Here is a 16,597-nt window from a genome sequence, read left to right as displayed (position 1 = left end):
CCTTTGATTCTGTGCTGAGTGATGAAATTTCTCTCCATTGGATGGTTCCAAAGGAAATCTTCAGTATAGTGAGACTGTTCAGCTTCTTAAGCATTTTGGAGGGATATGGATTAGCCTCCTCACTTTCAGTGAAGAGAGTGGGAAACTTTTCTGCATATCCTTATACCGAGGCTCCTCCAGAACAATATTCGTATTGCTTTTACACAAATGATGCCAATTTTATTGAATAGCATTCCAATAACATCATAGAAGGCATACTTTCTTCTCTCTGGTTTTATACAAAGTAATTGGAATAACTAAGAAATCAAAATTTTCTATGACCTCGTTTATCAGAGTAAGCCAATTGAAATAGAAAATGGAGGGGCCAAAGAAGAAAAGGTAGAGCCAAGGGAAAGGGGCCAGATGTAAGTGGTGTGGTTAGAGGCAAAGGGGGTGTACCAAAGGGGATGGGGGCCCAATTACACTTTATTGCCCAGGCCCACACAAACCTAGAACTGGCTCTAGCCATGATAGCTACTAGCTACTAACAGAACTATCTGTCTGATCCCTTTTTGTTAATTGGGACCTCAGTATGGAATAGGATTGCCCACTCCACTTTGGGAAATACCTGGAGATTTTGGGGACGGAGCCTGAGGAGGGCGGGGTTTGAGGTATAATGCCATAGAGTCCACCTTCCAAGGCGACCATTTTCTCCAGGTGAACTGATTTCTGTCAGCTGAAGATCAGTTGTAATCCCAGGAGATCTCCAGCCACCTCCTGGAGGTTGGCAACCCTAGCATGGAAGCTGCCTGTAGCTCTCTTCAGGGCCACAGATCTGTGGTAGAACATTTGTTTTGCATGTAGAAGGCCTCAGATTCAATCTCTAGTGTAAACATTCAAAAGGACCTCAGTAGCAGGACTGACAGAGATCCAAATAAGGCACCTTTAACGTGTTCTTGAACCTAGCAGGCACCACAGAACAAAGGCAGCCCACCAAGCAACTGGAGTGGGGAAGCAGCAGCAGCAGAGATGAGCCTAATTAAGGCTTGAATGACAACGTCCTGTGCAGTTATCTGTACAACCACGTCACCCTCTTGACATTCTGACAGCAACCTGGTCATTTTTTATTTTCCTTCCCCGCCCCTATACAACCTAAGCACTCTGTTTGCACAGAGGAAAGATTTGGAGATCATGTTTGTTCCTCCTGGATTCCCTCCCCCCACCTCTGTTAGTCTGTTGCCTTGAAAACCCTACTGGATTGCCACAAGTTGGCTGCAACTTGACGGCATTTTACACACACACACACACACACGGTAATCAACAAGAGTTAAGTATACCTGCAGGCTGGCTGGGGAGAGCCAGCATGGTGTAGTGGTTGGCATGTCAGACTAGGCTGTGCGAAATCCCCACTGTGCTATGGAACTCACTGGGTGACCTTGGATTAGTCAACCCCTTGGCCTAGCATACCTTACAGGGTTCTTGCTGTGAGGATAAAATGGAGGAGGGATGTTGTACACTGCTTTGGGTCCCCACTGGGGAGAAAAAGTGGGGTATACGTATCTAAATAAACAAATTACTCTTTTTTGGGGAGCAATTGGGAAGAAAAATAAATGTTCATGGGCTTCTCCTCAACCCATGCTGGACTATCATATACATTCTCCAACTCAACAAACTGTTCCAGTGCACTTGTCTAAGGTCTGTATCCTTATTTGCTTCTTCAAAGCAGTGAAGCAGCAGCGACTTAAGCATTCATTTAGGCTCAAGACTTACAGGTTGCACTATCAGCTCTGCACGCATAAGACAATCCGAACAATTCTGCAGAAGGTCCTGGATGGTGTTCTGACGCCTGGACATGGTGCCGGTTCCATTTTGACTGGGGAGGGAGGAAAGGAAATACATTAACAGCTGAATTAATCACACTGTTGTAATTCATCACAAACTAAATATTTTCCAAAGTAAAGCGGCACACCTTGCTTAAATGAAAGTGTTGCAATCAGAGCAGCTTTGCAAAGATCGACATGATATTCTGGCCCCTCCTTTTGTGGTCTCCTAGCTGAGTTATAATGCTGAGTCGGCAGCTTCATATTAACCACTGTGATAACATGTTGTATGTCTCAAACACCAGTTGCAGCGGATCTACCAATGGGATCTAGCTGAAGAATGAAACTGGTCTACAAACGTGGAAGTTCTTACTAAAACAAATATTGGCTGGGGGACACACAGGAAGTATTGACATAATGAAGCATTCAAGTGAAAAAAGCACCGGCCCACTCCCTCTTGCTGATCTTTATTTCTGGAACTTCTTCAAATACACCACTATGGTACTACTTCCCATCCTTCAAATCTCACGTCTTCCAGGAAGGCCTAGGTCCTTCATTGACCCTGATCTGAAAGCAAAATGAAGCCTCACAAATGGCTAAATTTAGGCTGGTAGCATCTCTAGGCAGGGACCTGCCTTTATCCCTTAAAGCATCCTATGCTGTAATAATAATAACAATAATAATTGTTCAAGCTTCTACTCAAAGTCGTACCATCTGAAACCTGTATGTTATAATTACAATAAACCCAACCCTGGAAATCCGACCAGACAATTAACATGGAAACAAGTTTTCTACACTACCCTACAAAACCAGATACAATTACAGATTCAAATAAGTGAGAAATTGGTGAGGTGTAGCCAACCCACTTTCAAGCAATAATGAACTACAGGCCTAGACATTGCAAGGTCTGATAAGGAAAGAAAGAAGAGAGCCAAGATGCAGATGTTCTACCTTTTGTAGGCAATACCAAGCATCCAACCCACATCAGTATAATCTAGGTAAATTAATTTGTAAATTTGTTCCACAGGGTTCGGATTACTATATGAAATTTAGAGACGGTTTGGGAATTTGGATTTTGCATGCATACTAGGAGGGCTGAATGGATTCAGATTAGTTATTACCCTGTTCACGTGGCGGTTACTCCATAATGTAGATCCTCTCATTGATCATTATTCCTATTAGATTAAAAAAAAACTACCTTCTTAGTGAACCCCCATGTAATCAAAGTACTACAGGACAAAACTGCTATATGATAGCTGTTATCAGCATGCTTCTAATACGGGTTTCAGACTAGGGTAGCCTTGGAAGACAACATGTTTTATTATATGCTGTGAACAAAGAATCTCTGTGTTTTAGGTTGCTTTGCCAGTACTTGGTCATGCCAGGATTTGCCATCGCAGCAAGCCAGCACTAGTTGACTATGGGTGAGGCGCTACAAACTAGGAACCACACCTCACCGATGGGATCAGAGCTCTTGAAACAAGCTCAGGCATTTCCCAAACAGAGGCACCTGCCATTAAGAACAGAAACACGCCGCTGTATAGATACCATACGAAAGTAATTAACATCCAAAGCTAATCCAAAACTCTGTGTACCAAACTGGATTTTTCTGCTGCAAAGATATCAAGCTCTAATTTTATGCTGAGCACTCAAATTGATAGGAACCAATTTTTAAAAAAACAATTTCAAGTTCTGCCTTTTGCAGCCAACGATTGTGGGCTGTTCTTCCAACAGCCTTAATAAGTGTGTGTTTATACATGCATGGTCCTCAATTAATGAATGCATAGATCAAGTGATGACTGACATCTATGAAACAGCCATCACAGATCAAACACTGTATTGCCTTACATGAACTCAAACACACTGAATTTTATTTATTAATCTGCAGTTAAACAGTCTTCTCTTTACATCTCGTTGGCTACCCCTCCAGGTTTTGGGCAAGTGCTAAGTGTGAGGCCACGAAGCAGGAGAAGACTGGGAGGTGAAATCAGCCCTGGATCAAGTCAAGTTGAGCGATTCCTGCTGTGCTACAACTCGGCACTGCAGAGCCACTCAGCTCAGTGGGGCTGACAATGAGCATTGCCATGTTCAGAGGCAGTAAACCCCTGACTGCCAGTGCCAGGAGGCAACATCAGGGGAAGGCCTCAGCCTCTATGGCTTATCATTGCACCTCCAGAGGAACAGGCTGGCCACTGTGTGAGATGAGATACTGGATTCGACGGACCACTGGTCTGATCCAGCAGGGCTCTTCTTATGTTCTTATTAGCCCACCCACTGCATCATTTCCCAAACTGGAAGCAGTTGAGGAGGCGACAGTTGGTGAGTTGACAGAAACTGCCACAACTGATGAGGGGCCTAGGCCTAGAAACCCCTGGGGCTTGGGCAAAATTGCCGGGCCTTGGCTTGGTTCTGCTTGCTCCTGGCCACCAGTGGCCCTCTGGGGCAGTGACCCATCAGGAAACTTCCCTGTAAGTTAAATGGCCAGTCTGCCCATGCAGAGGAGCAAATGACAAGAGCAGCTACAGACCAAAAGGTCACAAATGAGGGAGAAAAGGGGTAGGAAGAGTATTGAGGTCAGCTCAATCACATATCTATTTAGTTTTCCCCATCTGACGTCATCAAAGGCTTCCAAAAATTTTCATACTGGACTGGTGGTGTTCTTCAGCAAAGAACCACACAGTCTTAAACACAATACTTTTTAAGTGGGATTGTTCACATGTTCCGCTGAGTGTTGTCAATAAGCAATGCATGTTTGTGTCATTTGGCTCTCAATCTACTATTCTACGCAATAACATCCAATTCTTGTGCTACTTTTTGAGGAACGACTTTGCCCCCAAAACATTAGCATGCATCCTTCCACTCAACTAAAGCAAAGTATGAAGCCTTCCTGAAGCCTAATGAGCCCTCCTCCAATGAAAGAGCCACTTAAGTTGGAGAAAGGCACCTTAGAATGGAGGAATGCAATACTAGTCAGCAAGAACTAGGCTTGCTACCTTAATTGCTGGGCAAAATTATAATTACTTCTAAAATGGCAGAGCTAACAAAAAAAAAAGATTTCTTATGTCCCCAGAGTTCCCACTGATGTCTAAATGGAAGAAGAGAGCTCCTTGGAGGAGTTTTGGGATACCACTGTCTTAATAATACTGTCTTTACCCATTCTAGAGGCTTGCCATGATCTTCCTCCCACTTTGAAGGAAGGCCTTATAATGGACAAGAAGGAAAGCTTGCAGCTGAACTACTGAAAACATCAGTCAGTTGCAATGTGCACACAAAAAAACCCTTATACACCAATGCAAGCAGCAACGCCATAGCCCATTTTAATACTATTGCAAGCCATACAGTTAAATGTATAGGTGTGCTTACTAAATGAAGGGCAGACAAAAGTCGTTGGTGGCAATGGACACTGAAGAAAATGAATGTCTATATCAGAATGAGAGAGCTCAAACATTTGGTCAATATATTCTGGACCTACATCTAGACAAGGGACTGGAGGAGCACAGAAGCAATTGGCAATTAAGTTTGCATCCTAGACTGCACTGGCCAGTAAAAAGAACACTTCTGTTACCACCAAGCCCAGTTCAGCTAGACATATTGGACACAATGCTTTTGACATCTATGCCACTACAATACACAAAGCCCCCCAAAGGTACCACCTGTACCACGCCTGCACACCCTGGTCTGGCTATGTAATAGTCACCATCAGTGGTGCTTTCAGGACTGGATTTTAGGGTTAAAGTCCAGAGTCCTACAGGGAAGTCCCTAAAAGTTGGCCTTAGCTTCACCCTCTAAATACGGGCCCCCATGAGGCCATTAAGTCCAAAGTCTAATTGCATCATTTGTCTCCCGACACACATAGGCAACACCAGGTCAAAGTCACATATATGTTTCTTCTTAATAGGGTCAAAAATAGGATCTATATGTGCTCAAGATATATGAGGAGAGGGCTTCTCTCAACATTATGCGTTCACATTAAGTCGGCCACAAGCTAACCATAATGATTTTTTTTCAGTTAGTTAACTTTAATGACAGCATACATGAGCTGTATCCAGGCACACACCCTTTCCTGGATATGGGTGCGGTGGAGAGATGACTCTCGGCTGCCCAAAGAAGAGTCCTTAGGGGAGTGTTAGACTCATGGCACTATCTCAGGACTCAGGTGTTGAACTGGGAACGAAAAACTGACCCTTCTTCAAGGAACTCATGAAGAATGCTTTCAGCCTTGGTGCAACTACACTTCTGATCAGTTTGCATGTATGTGTTTCTAACCAAAGCATTTTTTACAAAATCATTTTGCTCCAGTTTCATTAATTAAGCAATTCCATCTCCAAAGACAACACCTGAACAGAGAATCATGTTTTCCATTTTTCATCTCCCAACAAGCCTGTTTCAACAAGCAAAAGATTACAGTGAAAGGACAGAAGAACCTCAACTAGATTCCAAACACAAAGAACAAACATGGTGCACTGTACTTTAAATGCTGAAGGACGGTATACAGTAATTGACATGCCCCTTAAATAGGATTCTGAGTTAATACTGATGAGCACTAACTTTGGACATTCAATTATACATCATAACCCTAATATATATTTTGAAGTGAAATGAAGTGAAATAAAAAAAATTACAGTAGGGTGTGTAGAACATTATTATGTATGATACGTTCTCATTTTTCTGTACACAAATGCTTAACCAACAATTATCAGTGTCCTGGGATGTGTACAGAGCTAAGAGATGGGTGAGGATCTAAAGCCAGAGGCACAAAACATCTCAGGAGACATTCCAACATTTTTAATTCTGTAACCGAGGCAAAGAGCTGGAGAGAATATCAAAGGGCTTGGTCGCTAAGAACTACTACAGGCTCTTATGCAAAGCAAATCACATGCCTTGCCCATGTCTGTGGGCCACCAGGATTAAATGGGGCCCCGGGAATTTTGTCTCCATAGTTCCCCCGCCCTAGCAGCTCTGACTGTGGGTCAACTAGATCAAGAAGGTAGAAATGTCCCGTGCCATCCTACAATACAGTACGTTCTGCAACTAACTTTTATGTCTCCTGTGTTCTGTTTCTAAAGTGTATGCCACAATCATCCTTCAACCAAGCTCTTGATACACTGGGAGAATTACTCTGCCTCAACCACCTCCCCAATTTCCTACTCCATCCCCCAGGTGTGCACTGAAGCATAGGCTGCTTGCTATGCTTAAACCATCCATGACACTTTCCCCCCCCAACTGTATCTTCACTGATAGGAATGGCACGCTTCCTTAAAGCTTTCTACTGATCAATTACTCATACTAACCCTCTATACATATTGCAGTGAACCAGCGTACTTTCAGATGGGCAGCCATGTTGGCCTATAGTAGAAGAACTAGATTCGAGACCAACAGCACCTCACAGACCAACAAGATTTCCAGGGTATAAGCTTTTGAGAGTCAGAGCTCCCTTTGTCAGATACCAATGTACACTCTGTGTACAGCACATACTTCGCCCGAAATGGCTTAGATCATTCTCCTCTCCTCCATTTTATCCTCCTAATAACCCTGTGGGATAAATTCGGCTGAAACCCATGGCTGAGTGGGGATTTGAGCTGGGGTCAACTGGATCCTAATGCAACACTCTAACCGCTACACCATACTAGCTCTCAAACCAGTCTTATCTAGGAATCAGTCACCATTTTTTACCTTTAACGTGAACGCACATTGGCTGTTTCTTACAGATGTACACATGTTCACTGTAATTTGTGAACAGGGATACCTGCCATAATCCATCACACAGATGCATGCTTAACCTCCACTATATGCTTCAGCCCAGAGCGCTATGCTGCTTTCCAGTTTCCCCTCACATCCCAATATCTAGCTAAATATCTATTTCAGAGAGAACCTGATTGCAACCTAATCATGCAGCAGTAGAAAAGAGAATGAGTCCAGTAGCATCTTAAGGACCTTCTGCTACTGGACTCTTGCTCTTTTCTACTGCTCAGACAGACTAACACGGCTACCCATCGTAGCCTAATTCATGGTTCGCTGTGCTGCTGTATCAGTGCAGATGAAACACAGAACCATGGTTAAAGAAGGGATACAGTGGAAGAAAAAGCCCACAGCTTGTTTCCAATCTCTTAATCACCAGCAGCCTTACATCAGGACTGGACCTTACCGGAAGTCTAATTTCCCTCTATCAAGTATCTGTCTACTCTGCCACATTCCTTAGCACTGAGGCACCCATATTGATCCTGCAAGTCTACCATTTAGCCTAAGGAGAAACAACATAGGTTCAAGCACTGTATTTGGCTATCAGTAGGACTGAAGCAGTATGCTGTGGCTCAGGATCTGCTTGGCATGCAGAAGGTCCCAAGTTCAATCCCCAGCATCTCCAGGTAAAGGGACTAGGCAAGTAGGTGATGTGAAAGACCTCCACCTAAGATCCTGGAGAGCCGCTGCCAGTCTGAGTAGAAAACTCTGACTTTGATGGACCAAAGGTCTGATTCAGTACAAGGCAGCTTCATGTGTTCATGCCAGACTTTTGGGGAACCCTTAAACTGAATGCTCCCCCATAGTTTGTGGCAGAGGCCTCACTCATTCTTCTAACGAAAGGCTGAGGCCTCGTGTTACTTCTTTCCTTTCTAATTATTCACTCTCTCTCTCTGCATCTAAAGCACGCTTGGCAAGTGGGCAGCTCTTGATGCTTTTTAATCATATGATCTGTTCATTAGTCATGGCGTACACAGGGCACTCCTCACTCGCGAAAGGGATATTGTAATGGGGTGGCTACCAGCACAGAAGAGACGTATTGCATTAATTCACACAGGGTAGGGCACTCTAAACCAAAGTGAAGAATTTGTGGACAAAACACAGGACACTCTCAGCTGTTTAAACCAGGCTTTCCTTCATTTGTTGCACAGTCTGTTGTTTCTTCATGTCATAAGAGTGTTTGATGTCACAATTTTAATTATCTGTATTTGAATATGGAGCCACTTCATTATACCCTTTAACAATTTTGCAGAAGAGAATTAGAAGGGCCTTTAAACATGTAGAACAGGGGTAATGTGACAACTGAGGCCTGATTTAAACATAAAGCCGGCAAGGCAAAAGAAGCCTCCACTACAACTTTGCAGCTCCCCAGATGCCACCTATGCAAAGGAGCTATGTATATGGCACAACACCCGCCCAGGCTATCAGACGCCACCAAGCAGGCACAGCAGATCTGCATGGGCGGCAGCCCCATGTCAAGTAAGAATCTGGAGGAATTTGTTTATTTAGTTACTTCATGTATACTCCACCTGTCTCCCCAATGGGGAACCTAAGCAGCTTACGTTGTTCTCTCTACTCCATTTTTTCCTCATGCAAAGTTGCACACATGAGCTCACTGGCCTTGCTAGCACTGCATTTAAATCAGGGCTCAGACTGAAAATGATGAGGCAAGAAATCCCCAGTTTAATCTCAGTAGGAAGAGTTGCTCAAAGTAGCCAGATGATATTACACAAATAGCTATCTTTCAGCTCCTCATCAGCAATAAGGTAATAACAACACTGGTCTACCTAATAGGGTAGTTGTAAGGTTCTATAAAAGAAAATATGCTAAGAGTGTAGCAAACAGCTGTCTCCCCACCACCACCACACCAGCAGCTGGATGCAGAAGTTGTCATCTTTCCTTGAAAGCACTGTATGAGTTCTAAATAGTAGTAATGGTATTTTTGCATAGACAGGGTTAGATCCAAAGTACCATAAGAGGAGTGAAGCTTGCGGAATGGAACCTTCCTCTCCCCACCCCCCACAATGCAGTTGATTGAGCTCCCTGAAATTTGGGTCCTGGAGTCAAAGTACACTCAACAAATAGCATGGGGGGTGTCTACAGTGGGAAGAGAGAACCAGGGGAAATTGCCCCCTTGGCTACCCTAAGCACCATTACATAGATGGAAAAGAGCCACAGGATCTAAACAGGATGATTATTAATCACTAGCACACGATGCTTTGTAACTCTTATCTTCTTCGGCAGCACCATTGCAAATTCTATGTCAAGTTAGCTTTGATGAAGCCAAGCGCAAGCCCCCCACACACACACAAACATCCAAATAATACAGCACAAGTACAGCACTGATGATATTTTTCCTTGTTGATCATGCAAAATACTTGCAAAATCTTTGGGTGTACAGGTGGCAACAACAACTCTGCAGTTACAAAAGCTAAAATAAACCGGTGAAACAGCGTCACGTTTTCAACCAAATGGACAGTGGCTGCTCAAACTGCAGAGTAAACGTCTCAGCAGTTCCAAAAGGGGTTAACAGCACTGAAGGTTTTTACTTGTGCTAAAGCTGCCATCAAAATGGCCCCAAAGACGAATGACAGAGAACTAGTGACTCCCTCGGTTCCCAGGATTACAGAAGCTGGGAATATTACAGAGACAGCATGTTCAGCCCTTGGGGCAGGGAGAGGCTGACACCGCTCTCTGAGGAAGGTAATATTTAAAACATGAACAAGGGTGAGCCTCAAAGGGATCAGGGCCCAACCCTTAAAAGGTCACTGCCAAAACTCAGTTTAAAGCATGGCTGTTTGTGCATTTCAACATAAATAGATCCCAACACTTATACAGTGTTTAAGGTTTGCAAAAATGAGTTGATGGGTTACAGGCACAGGCAATCCTACAAAGCCGTACGCCAGTCTAAACCCATTAATTTCAGTGGGTTTAGAATGGAGTATCTCTGCACAGGATGGTGCTGTACATTCCTGATCTTTTAGACTGACTGAATTCTAAGAATTACCCAAAGATAAAGTGTTACTATTGCAAGCATGAAGACACCTATGCCCAATAAAGGAAACAGATGCATAATTAAGAAGAAATGTTTGCAATAAAGAAAGTTGCAATCACTTGGTGAAATCCACAGTCATTGTAGAGACAGCAGTTGTGCAAACTATTTTTAGTCTTTCATTACCAATTTCTTCGCTCTTTGTTGTATTTAACTACTTTAAACTTAATTCAGTCAATGAAATCAGAAGCACAAAGAAGGGCTATTCTTCTGAGGTCAAAGAGGACAGTCGGTGAATTATTGACAACATTGGGCAGGTTTACGGGCAAGAATCTGTTTACACTTTCGTCACTAACAGGTTTGGGGCTCGGATACGCAATCTGGGGAATACAGAAAAATGACCAAAGTCAAACTGTTCAGACCTCACTAGATCAAAGGAGGAGCAGGCAGACTCTTTTTGTCTCATGCACATGTGGGCAAGGTTCGAGTTTATTTATTATTTAGTTAAAACATTTATTAGCTGTCTTTCTACCTAATAGGAACACAAGGTGCCTTACAATGTAAATAATGAAATACAATAAAATACATTGAAACCACTAGATAAAACTGAAAATTTAAAACTGCCCATAGGCAGAAGAAGTAATCAGATGCCGTCTTGAATAAAACTTTATTCAGCTGCCTCCAAATGAATGAGAATGAAGGGGCCAGGCGCCCACGAAAGCTCCAAGTAACTTTTCCCAAGGAATTTCTGCTAGACAATTTTACCAGAACTGACCTGAACTGAACTCAGCCTTACAAATGGGAAGGGACAAATGCTGCATGTGTGTGCGTAAAGTGCTGTCACGTCGCAGCCGACTTATGGCGACCACTTTTTTGGGTTTTCATGGCAAGAGACTAACAGAGGTGGTTTGCCAGTGCTTTCCTCTGCACAGCAACCCTGGTCTTCCTTGGTGGTCTCCCATCCAAATAGTAACCAGGGCTAACCCTGCTTAGCTTCTGAGATCTGACAAGATCAGGCTAGCCTGGGCCATCCAGGTCAGGGCAAATGCTGCACATCTATGGAATTTACTTGTTTGGCATTCACACAGAATTGGGAACTGGGGGGGGAAATGACCCAAGCAAAGCCACTGCCTACATGCCATACACATACCCACCAGCGTGTGTTGTTTCTGTTAAACAATATTTGCACAAATGGTAGGTTTTGTAGCAAAGCAGAGAAACTAGTGGCTGAGCCATCACTGCTACAGGTATTGCCTGCTTGTGATTTATTTACTTCATTTATAACCACACCTTTCTCTCCAATGGAGACCCAAAGCAGCTAATATCATTCTCTCCTCCACAGCAGCCCTTTGAGGCAGGTTAGCCTGAGTGTGTGTGACTGGCCCAAGGTCACCCTGCAAGCTTCCATGGCCAAATGAGATTTGACCATGAGTCTCTCAGATACTAGTTTGACACTCTAACCACTATACCATAATGGCTCTTATGACGATGTATGACCATGTTTATCTTGACATGGTGATGCACTTCTGAACACTCATGCTGCTGACATCATGAGCAAATATTTCAGGGCTTAGGAGGGAGTAAGGCTGCCAGCTTTTCTTCCAGCAAGGTTCTCATGCCTCTAAAAGTTGTACAACATAAAAAGCTGGCAGGTGAGAAAAGCTTCACCTACTGAATTCCAGCTTGGCATGCCACAACCTGGAAAGGCATGCCTAGCCCACCTCACAGGGCTGTTGTGAGGACACAAATGGAAAATAATAAAATGTACTAGATAGGTGTCCACAGTTAAAGGGCATACTGTATTACCATTGCCTCTGTGCAGATGTTTCTGAGGTACTTTGGTTCAGTAGAGAGAGGGTCAGACTTAATGCTGGTTCACACACGCAAAGAGATCACTTTGTTTCTCAATTACTGCTTGCAGCTGAACATGTCTACTGACTTCACTGAAAAGCACCTGAGTTTGATGTGACGGGATAAAAAAGGCTGGATGGCGCTGTTTGATCTGTGACAGTCAATTTATGTGCATAAGACACCACTGGATGCTGAACTTATTACTTGGTAAGCATGACTGCGTGGACCAACCATCACACTCAGAACACATGGGGGTCCTGCATCAATTTAGTCTTACTTAGTGTGAAACTTGTGAATTGTTCCCTCTCAACCACAGTTCCACATTAATAAAAATGAAGATTCGTGGGAACCAAGGACAAACCAGGGGATCTGCCCCATCTGGAGTGAGAGGTTTGGCTTTTAGCGTCCAACAAACATGTGCACAGAATAGGTCACGGAGCTCCGCGACTGTGTTTACATGACCTCACGATGCTATCCTGTCTGCTTTGGCGTTCAAGGCTCCTACAAGGTCCCAAGAGATGCTCATGTAAAAACAACATGCTTAGAAGCAGGGTCTCATCAGTACAAATACTGTCTGATTTCTGTAGCCATACAAACTTTTAACAGCTTGTGGGAAATCATTCAAGTCAGCTGCCAACACCCAGCCCCTCAGGGGGAAAAACACATAGGCAAGGAGCCCAACACATACAAGTTTAAAGGATTCTCTCATGGACAAGGTAGGGAGGGGACCAAAGAGGAATGTCTTTCCAAACACAGAACACAGAGGGGGGTTTAAAAACAAGAAGACGATAGCGCCAGTTGCCTGTGCCAGCACACCCACACAGGCAGACTTCAGAAGTTAAACAGTTGCCTTGCAAGGCGGACGGTGAACTTGCCCCTTACAATAGATGCAGGAAACCTGACTTGTGGCTTCCCTCCCGCAGCTATGCACTATCCTGCACATCCTCCCACTCAAAACTCTGCATGGAGGCTTGTTGTTGAGTTTTGAGAATATGGATGGGGAAAAAGTGCATCTAAAGAGTGGCAAATCCAATGCAAAACCTTCCATTAATAAATGGCCCGACGAGCCCAGCAGCCGCCACGAACCAACGGAGGAGCCATTCAGGTCATATTACTGAGACTTCTGCAGGAGTTCTTGTATGGTGGAAAGTACAGCCTTTCCAGGCTAATAGAACTCCAACCTCTACAAGACCTCTACAAAAACATGCTTCACCAGAAGGGGCTACTTTCAAAACAAAAGATGCTGGTGTTAAAAAAACTCTCCAGAAGCTGCCGCCTCTCATCTGACGCCCTGTGTGGGAACAGACTTAGTTGTGAAGGGAACACACTCAGTATATGCTTAGAAGCACACTCTTCAAGATTATTGCACATGCTCTACAGCTGTCCTCCAAACACACTCTGGGGTGCAGATGAGTTTTATCCCAGTCAACCATAATACACAAAGCAAGCAAAAGGGTAACTGTGCATGTTAATGTTTTTTCGTAGATTGTTGTATGTGCAAATCACGTGTTTGTATGAGCACCGCCAAGTCACAACTGGTCGTGGCTTCCCACGCCAATGAATGACTCACATGTGATGGGGTGGGTTGTCACATATGATGACCCACATGCAAGAACCATTTCACACGTCTCAGAGGGAAACCTGGCTTTGTACTGTGTGTACACCCAAAAGGCAGCTGCCTCCTATCATTAGCGTACATGTGTTTTGTAAATACATTTGTTACACACACACACTTTTACACTTTGTACATCCAAAAATGCCACACGTGATCACAGTCCCATATGCTCTTCTTGAACAGTGTAGAGGAAAAATACACATCCAGTATAAAGAAACTCCAAATTTTTCCTCCTGTGGGCATTAAGCCACAAATTCCTCTTTTTTTGTAGGATTATCTGGATTTAGATTCTGTTTTGGCGTTCCTGTTCAAGATCACTTGTGAGACCTGGGGAAGGCGGAGACCTTCTCACCCTTTCTCAGCCTTGATTCTTCGCCTCTCCCCCATTTAAAAGGGAAGCACCCTTCGGGGGCACGGGGGTGTAGGAGTTGCAAAGGGAAGCTTATCTAGGGGGAGCTGCAACTGCCGAGGACGGCAGCCAGGGCCGTGCAGGAGATACGGCCGCTGGACGCCGCGCCGCCATTTATTCATGGAAGGTTTTGCATTGGATTTGTCACTCTATAGATGCACATTTTCCCCCATCTGAATTCTCAAAACTCTGCATGGAGGCTTATTGTTGAGTTTTCAGAATATGGATGGGGGGAAAGTGCATCTAAAGAGTGGCAAACCCAATGCAAAACCTTCCATGAATAAATGGCCGGGCCATGAATAAATGGCCGGAGCCCAGCAGCCACCACGAACCAACGGAGGAGCCATTCATGGAAAGTTTTGCATTGGAGTTGCCACTCTTTAGATGCACTTTTTCCCCATCCATATTCTCAAAACTCAACCATAAGCCGCCATGCAGAGTTTTGAGATAGGGGAAATGTGCATCTACAGAGTGGCAAATCCAATGCAAAACCTTCCACGAATAAATGGCCGGGGGCCATCCGGACCCCTTCTCGCGTCGGCCTCTGCTCTCCCCAGTCCCTTTTGCGCGTCTCCCCCGCCACGGGGGCTCCGATCTCCCCCTCCAACAGCAAACCCCAACGAAGCCCGGGGCGAACCGAACCGCCGGCAGCGCCCAGCGGTCCGATCCGAAGTTCGCGCACAAGTTCTGCGCTTCGCCGTGCGCGCAGTTTATTCTTTTTTAAAAGCAGCCCGCCGGCCCCAAGTGCAAACTGGCCCGACAGCCGCCTCCTCCCTCTGCCGCCAGCACAAACGCAACACGGAAAAGCAAAGGACGCGGGAAGAGGGTTTGTGGATCCCCCCCCCCTCCCCTCGCATTGGATCACCGGGGATCAGGCGATACACTTTGCATGGTTTTAATCTGAACATCGTTCAGGTCGGTGACTGTCATGTAGTGGCAGAGATTATTACAAACGGTAGAACCAGTGGATCTTCCATAGTCAGGGGAAGTCTACCTGGCTGTCTCAAAAACGTTACTAAATTGAGACGCGGTCATCGGGGACGGAGAAACGGGGGCCCCCAACAAGGAATGGCAAAACCGCCGCCGAAACGCTCGAACGTCGATCTGGCCCCCGGGCGTTCACACGTAAGCGTGCACTTACACGAATCCTTCCGAGTTGACGTCCCCTCCGTAGTTTTTCTGGATGTAGTACATTTTGTGGGTATGGCTGCTTCCGCCGCCGCCGCCGCCGCCCCCTCCTCCTCCGCCGCCCCCCATCATATGGGAGTTCATCTCGTAGCGCATATCCGTGCCGGAGTCGGTCCGGACCATCCGCCCCAAGGTGTTGAGCCTCGGGTGGGACCCCCCGTTCATGCTCATCGGGGCGGCTGGAGCGAGCGCAGAGCGCAGGAAGGAAGAGAAGAAAGATCAGGAGAAGAAAGGCATAGAACGCCCCCGGGAAGCGGGGGGGGGGGTTTGCTGCGCGCAGGGGGGGGGGAAACAGCTCTCTCTCCCTGTCCCGCGAAGCCTTTGCAAGGCGCAAGTCCTCAACGCGAGGAAACCGCAGGCGAGCGCGCGACCCCCAGCCCACCCTGCCCGGAGCGCGAAGAAGAGCCCAAACAAGAGAGCCGGGGGGGGGGGGAGGGAAGGAAGGAAGGGGGCAGACGCGGCTCAGGAGGAGAAGGGACGCGGGGAGGCGAACTAGGGGCCGGGGGGAAGCTGGTCCGGAAGGCAGAAGAAGAGAAAAGTGGGGCGGGGGGAGCGGCGGTGGCGTCCAGGTGAGAAGGCAGCTGAGGCTGGGGAGGATGGCGGTGGTGGCGGCGGCAGAGAGGAGGAGGAGGAGGAGACGGCCCAGTCCCCGCCCTGCTGGCCCCGCCGCACCTTTCCGGGATCCTTTTCCTTAGCCAACAAGCCCGGGCGGGGAGGAGGCGCCGCCCGCCGCCCCTTTGCAAGCCTCGCCTTCCCCACCCACTGACTCAGAGCCCCCCTTTCCCCTCCCCTCCCCTCCCTTTACCTGCGCCCAACCCAGAGGCGAGGGAGCCCACGCCCGCCTCCTGGGCTCGCGCTGCGGGCGGGAGCCGAGTCCCTGGCCCCACCCTTGGCCACCAGGCGCCTGGCAAAGGCCCCCTGGGAAAGGGGGGCCGGAGAGTCTTCGGCCTGGCCTGGGGAGGGCGGCGCCCGCTTCCGGGACGCCGCTTCTGCCGCTGGACAGA

At 46.2% G+C, this 16,597-nt stretch overlaps 1 protein-coding gene across 3 annotated transcripts in view; it reads right to left on the bottom strand.

Annotated features, from left to right (window-relative positions):
• Nucleotides 1-15,764, bottom strand: part of DSP (desmoplakin) — a 55,405-nt gene extending 39,641 nt beyond the window's left edge. For all 3 annotated transcript variants that reach the window (XM_056854404.1, XM_056854405.1, XM_056854406.1), the window contains exons 1-2: nt 15,547-15,764; nt 1,750-1,852 (exon numbers count right to left, since the gene is read on the bottom strand). In XM_056854404.1, coding sequence (XP_056710382.1) covers nt 1,750-1,852; nt 15,547-15,764 — 321 coding nt within the window. The remainder of the gene's footprint in view (nt 1-1,749; nt 1,853-15,546) is intronic.
• Nucleotides 15,765-16,597: the final 833 nt, after the last annotated feature.

Source organism: Euleptes europaea, chromosome 8, assembly GCF_029931775.1.
Source record: "Euleptes europaea isolate rEulEur1 chromosome 8, rEulEur1.hap1, whole genome shotgun sequence".
Taxonomy (NCBI): Eukaryota; Metazoa; Chordata; class Lepidosauria; order Squamata; family Sphaerodactylidae; genus Euleptes; species Euleptes europaea.
This window is presented reverse-complemented; position numbering and strand designations above follow the sequence as displayed.